The sequence below is a fragment of the Alosa pseudoharengus genome, unplaced genomic scaffold (assembly GCF_046254945.1).
Source record: "Alosa pseudoharengus isolate Yale_2024_CS ecotype anadromous, Long Island Sound unplaced genomic scaffold, YU_APseudo_1.1 YU_APseudo_1.1_scf_20, whole genome shotgun sequence".
NCBI lineage: Eukaryota > Metazoa > Chordata > Actinopteri > Clupeiformes > Clupeidae > Alosa > Alosa pseudoharengus.
This window is the reverse complement of record NW_027468664.1, coordinates 33,303,250-33,310,749: the sequence shown is the minus strand read 5'-3', so window position 1 is coordinate 33,310,749 and position 7,500 is coordinate 33,303,250. Positions and strand designations below refer to the sequence as shown.

The window sequence follows — 7,500 nt, the reverse complement described above, 5'->3', positions numbered from 1 at the left end:
TCCTTAAGCATTATCAGGTATACCTAAACACACACACACACACACACACACACACACACACACACACACACAAACACTCAGAGAGTTCCTTAAGCATTATCAGGTATACCTAAACACACACACACACACACACACACACACACACACACACACACACACACACACACACAGAGAATACTACATTCCTTTAATCATTGCTTAAACATGAGCTCATTTTTGCCCTAGAGGGACGGGGACAGATCCCAGAGAGGAGCAAATCTAATCAGGCTAACAGCTCAACATGCAATACACACACACACGCACGCGCACACTCACACGCACACTCACGTGCACACTCACCCGCACACACAGACAGAGAAACACATACATGCACGCATGCACGCACGCACGAACGCATGCACACACACACACACAAACACACACACGCACGCACGCACACTCACACGCACACACAAATACAGACACAGACACACATACACGCACGCACGCACGCACACACGCACACACACACACGCACACACACACACACACAGAGCTCCTCCTGAGGACTTCACTAGGACTCGTGCCAACTCTGTAATGCAATGTAGCTGGGCACCTATAAATGCAGCATTAGGGAAGAGTCACACGTCTACAACCAGCGCAGAGCAAAACAACTCATATTGTTTAGTTATGAGCACAGAACAACACACAAACACACACACACACACAGACACACACAGGGACATACATACACACACAAACACACTAAATAAAAAGCGGCAGAACCAGCTCTACAGTCTCCCCAGTTTTGTACACACACGTACACACACACACACACACACACACACACACACAAACAAAACATTCTACAACAGAAGACACTGGCAAAGTGTCTCTGCAACAAATCAGTCCTGCACATTTAAAGTGCACGTCCAACCCACGTCCAACCAACACAAAACAAATCCATTACATAGAATTCCTCCAGAGAACTCCTCAGACACACACACATACACACACACACACACACACACACACACACACACACACACACACACACACACACACACACATACAGTGTTATTACATTGTCAGCACTGCGTGCACTCCAAGCACTTAACTCAGCTGCGGCAGGCCGGTGTGTGTATGTGTGTGTGTGTGTGTGTGTGTGTGTGTGTGTGTGTGTGTGTGTGGAACAGTATTTCCGCCGCAGCCTCACTTGGCCACCCTTACAGGACATCAGCGTCCACTCTAGGAGCCCTCCGCACACACACACACACACACACACACACACACACACACACAGGACATCAGCCTCCTCTCTAGGATCACCGCACAGCCTCCTCTCTAGGATCACCACACAGGCTTGTGTTTCTACTGACCACTCTATTAAAACTTCACAGGCACACACACACACACACACACACACTTAACAGCACACACAGGCTTTTATGTCTAATAGTTCACACACACACAGGCTTCTACATTTAACAGCACACACACACACACACACACACACACACACACACACACACACACACTTATCGATCAGCCCTGTTACTGAGGAACAGGCAGGAGTCTCTGGGGCTGAGAGTGGACTCACCCTGATGCAGTCAACAAACAAACAAACAAACAAAAAAACAAACAAGCCTCATATAGGCACCAAAACGCGTGGGAGAGAAACAGCGCCGTGCTTACCGGACACGGCCATCTTCATGGTGGCCTCCAGGGGACGGTTGTTGTCCAGGTCCTTGCTGAGCTTGAGCTCGCCTGTGTGCTGGTTGAGGACCAGCAGGCTCAGCTCGTTGCCCTCCACGAACGAGTAGTGGAGCTTGTCCGAGACATCGGGGTCGTGCGCGGGGACCCTGCCGATCACGCCGCCCGGGAAGCTGTTGGACTTGTTGGTGACGTAGTTGTTGAAGAGGATCTCGAAGTCCTTGAGCACGGGCTTGTTGTCATTCACGTCCTGCACGTGCACGTGCACGGTGGCGCGGCTGACCAGCGGGGCGGACGTCGCCTGGACGACGATGATGTAGTCCGTCCGCGTCTCGTAGTCCAGCTCCGCCAGCAGCTTGAGGTCGCCCGTGAAGATGTCCAGGTCGAACATCTCCGGAACGTTCCCCTCCACGATCTGGTAGATGATCTGAGCGTTGGTGCCCTCGTCGGGGTCTTCGGCCACGATGCGCTCCACCACCGAGTCCACCGCACTGTCCTCCTTCACGTAGATGTCCAGTCGGTCCTTCTCGAACTTTGGCGCGTTGTCGTTGATGTCCAGCACGGACACCTGCACGTCCACGGAAGCCTTCAGCGGCGGAACGCCCTTGTCCACGGCAAAGGCCTTCAGGTGGTACACGGCCACGTTCTCGCGGTCAAGCTTCCGAGCCGTGCGGATGATTCCGGAATACGTCTCAATCTGGAAGTCTCCATCCCCGTCGTCGCCGCCCAGGAAGCTGTAGATGAGGCGCCCGTTGGAGCCGGAGTCACGGTCAGTGGCGGAGATCTGGAGCACGCTGGTGAAGGTGGGCGCGTCCTCGAACACGCTGCCCTGGTACTTGGACTGGCCGAAGCGCGGCTCGTTGTCGTTGGCGTCCTGCACCATGATCTCCACGTAGGCGGTGTCCGACTTCTGCGGGATGCCGTTGTCGCGGGCGACGATGGCCAGCGTGTACGAGGCCAGGTCCTCGTAGTCCAGCTCGGTGCGCGTGGTGATGGCGCCGGTGTCCGGGTCGATGGCGAACTGCGGCACGTTGTCCTCCATCACGTAGGTGATGCGCGCGTTCTCGCCAGTGTCCTCGTCCGAGGCGCTGATGACCACCACGGTGGAGCCCACCGGCCGGTCCTCGCTGACCGGCACCTGGTAGTTGGCGCTCTGGAAGACGGGCCGGTGCGTGTTGGCGTCGGTGACGTTGACGAGGACGTGCGCCGTGTCGAAGCGCGTGCCGTCCGAGGCGGTCAGCGTCAGCGCGTACTGCCGCTCCTGCTTGTAGTCCAGCGGCAGGGCCAAGGTCAGCAGGCCGCCGCCGCTCTGGCTGGTGATGGCGAAGCGGTTGCGCGTGTTGCCGCTGGCGATCTGGTAGGTGACCACGCTGTTGACGTCGCGGTCCACGGCGGTCACCGTCAGCACACTGGTGCCCACCACCGCGTCCTCGTTGATCTTCAGCGAGTACGAGCGCTGAGTGAACTCGGGCGCGTTGTCGTTGACGTCCAGCACCGTGATGCTGATGCTGGCCGACGAGGAGAGGGGGGAGGGGACGCCGTTGTCGCGCGCCTCCACGCCGAACGTGTAGAACTCGGTGGTCTCGCGGTCCAGCTCGGTGCTGACCGTCACCCAGCCCGTGCTGTTGTTGATGGTGAACGGGAAGCCCGGCGAGGTGTCGCTCAGCCGATAGTCTAGCCGAGCGTTCTCCCCAGCGTCGGCGTCGATGGCCTGGATGTGGATCACCGAGTGGCCGATGGCCACGTTCTCCAGCACCGTGGCCTGGAAGGGCGTGCTGACGAACATGGGCGCGTTGTCGTTGACGTCCACCACCCGGATGACCACCATCCCAGTACCGTTGATCAGCGGAGGTCTGCCTCTGTCCTGGGCTTTAATGCGCAGGTTGTACTCTCGGATCATCTCGTAATCCAGGGGGTTGATGACATCGATCACGCCCGAGGAGGAGTGGATGTAGAACTGGCCCTTCACGTTGCCGCTGATGATGCTGTAGAGCACATTGGCGTTGTTCCCCTCGTCTTTGTCTGTGGCCGACACCTGGGCTACCTGAGTGTTCACCGCCACATTCTCCGGCACCTGCACTACGTACCTCTTCTCGCTAAACTGGGGGTAATTGTCATTCTCATCCTCCACGGTTATGTACAAAGTAGCGGTCGCGTTACGCGGACCCGGATCTCTACCCTGATCGTTGGCTTCGACTATCAGTTTGTACTGCGTCATTGTCTCCCTGTCTGGGGGAATCCTGATTTTCACGAGCCCATTTCGCGGGTCAATCTCAAAACCGGAGTTCACGCCGTCTCCGTTGACTATTCTGTATATCATGTTTGCGTTTGAGGGAGTGTCCCCGTCATTGGCCCGAATGGTGATAACTTCGAAGCCCACTTCGACATTCTCACGAATGGTCACCCTATACTCAGAGAGCTCAAACACAGGCGTGTGGTCATTGGTATCTCTCACAGTGACGGTGAGGTAAGAAGTGGCCGAGCGGGGAGGGCTGCCGTGATCAGTGGCAGTTACTTTGAAGACGTGAGTGTCTTTGACTTCCCTGTCCAGGGGCTGCGCCGTAACAATGCTGCCTGTCTGCGGGTCAATTACAAAGAAATCATTGGATCGCTCATCAAACAGAGCCTCCATGGCGTACTTAATCCTACCCGCTTCTCCACTATCCGTATCAGTAGCTTTCACATTGATAACACGAGTGCCCGCTGGCTCATTCTCCGGGACGGATACTTGATAATTGGGCAACTGAAATGTGGGAGCAGAATTTGGTGCTCTTTTTATTCTCAGATGTCGTGTACTAGGTATGTTTTGGAACGACTCTGAAGACACGTAGTGCGCTTTTGGCCCGAATAGTAATCTGACGCGCATGGAAACGCTGTCTCCCAACGAGCCGTGCACTGTACACCAAAAAAACATTTCGCTACGCTCCCACGGTTCGGTACAGTGTTCATGGTTCAGAAATAAACTCCCGTTATTCACTACTGCAATACCATATGCGTTTGTGCAAGAATAACGAGATAAAGTGGTCTGCTTCAGGGATTCAGGTAAAAAGTCGTTCACATTGAAAAGTAAATTACCTGAAGACAAGCAGGAAGTCTCCCCTAACTGGAAAAGGTGATTGGCAGAAATATCGGGCTTATCAATTAAACTCTTTCTTTTGTATTTGATAAAACAATTCTGTCCGTGAACAAACACATTACAATGTGTCAGGACAAAGTTTTCAGATGTCACAGATCTTATCTTGACATAGAGAGGCGCCGGGTTCTTAGGTAAGCGCGCACAGTCCGCCCTGCTAGAAACTCTCACCACTCCGTCTCGCCAGTCCACAGTTACAAACTCCCTTAGATATTTTGCTGTTAAAGTCCTGTCAATTTTGTATGTCCAGCCGGGTCCGAGTGACACATTTTTCAGCATGAACCCTGGTAGTGAAGTGTCAGATACGTGTAGGTCTAAACATCCCATTAACGGCAAACTACATATGAAGCTTACCCAGGTCCAATGCAGCCCTACTTCCATGGTTTAAAATGCCTTAGTTCCGCGGAACTTCAAAAACACTTCGGCAAAGTCCATCAACTCTCTCTCTCCCAGCACGGTGTCTTTCTTTTAACCTTCATTTTCCCAGTTTTAACGGCGAAAAAGTCAATGTACTCCTGGTATCCATAGGGCGAGGTGGCATTATCCCATGTAAAGTTTAAAATGACGACAAAATGGCTCCGCGCCGCCCGCGACTCGCTCGCTCCCCTCCTCCGAGCGTGATTAGCATAAACCTGCTGCGTTGCCCGGAGAGGTGCTCTCACGTGGGGCTTTCTCTTGAGGGCTCTTGCGAATCTACAAAAGCCTTGCGGGAATTGCCGGTGCCGTTGGCATTGTTATTCAGTTCTCCATTGAAAGTTTTTCACCACGCGTCCTGTTGTTTTGATGAGCTATTCTCGACTGAAATCAATATGAAGGAGGTTAGAACAATTTAGTGGAAACTTTCCTCACTATTTGCAGCCAGTTCTTACAAATATGACATAAAAGGTCGAATACCTTTATATTTCCGATATCAAGTAATTTTAAATGCGTAATGTCTTGGGCATATTTGAGCTTTCCTTTTTGCGCACATCCCATCCCTGGATGATTAAAACAACACACGTAAAAAGAAAAGAAAACAAGATTCGGCCTATACAATGCATTATTAGATGTAATGTAACCATTTGAGTTAAGTAAGACAGACAAAAATAACCAGCTAATGGCTCCTTAGGCTACTTATGCCTTTAGCCTACATTAGGGTAGCCTACTGTTTCATTTGATTTTTTTCTGTTTTCCGTCCACAATAGCTCCGTAACAAACTGTCTATAACAAACAGGGTACTTTGTAACTCAATCGCAATAGCTTCCTTTCTTTAAGTATTCAATCCCGCTCTGACTGTGACCTAAATTCACCTGAGTAGAGCGGGCCGCCCACCCGGACAGGCAGGTGGTACTCGGTTGGTGGTAACCTAAGGCCCTGCGCCTCCCCTGAGGTTCGGTTTGGGACAAAACCTAATCCGGAGGACACCCATCTCAATTAATTTAAGATTAGAGCAGACACTGGTCCGGAGGCGTCCTCTGGTGGCCAAACAGTGAAACAACGATGCACTAAAAAGCCATGTCAATGGAATACATTAGAGATGACCTGATGCGAACTCTACGGTGATTTCTTGATTGGCTGGCATTTCCCTGTCTGATTCAACTTTCTCCTCACCTTCCTCATCCACTTAGCTCTGAGTGTGACAGATACAACCGTTTAACAACAGTGAGAACACCATGCAGTGCAGTCTGTTAGACAGGCTATCTTATTTTGGGGTGCATACATTGAGACACCATTACCAAAATAATTAAATATAAAGGGCATAGCTATAGTTTCTATGTTTTTTTAAATGATTACTTTTTAAACACTTTTAAATTATTGCCCTTTTATGCTTTTATTATGTTTTATGTTTTCTTCTTATTGGGGGCCAAGCAGCGAAGCTGCGAAGGCACCCATTGAGTTACTAGCTTTTCCTATTATTACACTTCTGCCATTGGAGTCTATGGCAGCCCATAGAACGCCTGGCTAAAAAGTGCAGATTTTTTGGCAGAAAGTTTCGGGACACTCCACTGACCATTCACACTCATTTACGGACCTCTAAACCCAGCCATCTAGCGCCACCAACAGGTCAAAATCTGGCCGAAAATTGAACCGCTGGGTCTAAAGTTATGAAATTAGGCACACTGATTCAGCACTGTCCCATGATCACTCTCACCAATTTCCAGAACTCTATGCCCAACACTCTAGCGCCACCAATGGGTCGAACCTGGATTGCATTCATGCATGTGACCATTGAATGGTACGTCCGATTTTCACATATCAGGCACCGTTGGAATCCCTGGACCGACCTAAGTTCAATGACCCCTATCCCGTCACTTTCCGCCATATTGGACCTCCGCCATATTGGATTTAGTCCAAACTCTACGAAAAGTTTCAGCGGTTACAAATTTCATCCGATTTTCACAGAACTTGGAGGAGATGATCTTCAGACCGAGCCACACAAACGATACTGGTCAGATTTTTTAATTTCATTTTTGTTTGCTCGTGACAGCCAATCCAATATGGCAATGAAGCCACCAAACAGGAAGTGGACAAACATCTAGGTGACGCTTTGAGTTAACATAACAAGACTTGATACCATTAGTCAGGACACTGCCCCAATCACTCGCACCAATTTTCGTGCATATACATTGAACACTCTAGCGCCACCACCAGTTCAAAGCTGGACATGCGTTCATGCTCGTGATCCTTGACTCTTT

The 7,500-nt window shown here is 51.0% G+C and overlaps 1 protein-coding gene across 1 annotated transcript in view; it reads right to left on the bottom strand.

Annotated features, from left to right (window-relative positions):
- The window catches only part of celsr1a (cadherin EGF LAG seven-pass G-type receptor 1a), a 126,558-nt gene extending 121,126 nt beyond the window's left edge, over positions 1-5,432 (bottom strand). The window contains exon 1 of the mRNA XM_076297153.1: positions 1,675-5,432. Within this exon, the coding sequence (XP_076153268.1) occupies positions 1,675-5,206 (3,532 nt within the window). The 5' untranslated portion in view covers positions 5,207-5,432. The remainder of the gene's footprint in view (positions 1-1,674) is intronic.
- Between the last annotated feature and the right edge of the window lie 2,068 nt (positions 5,433-7,500).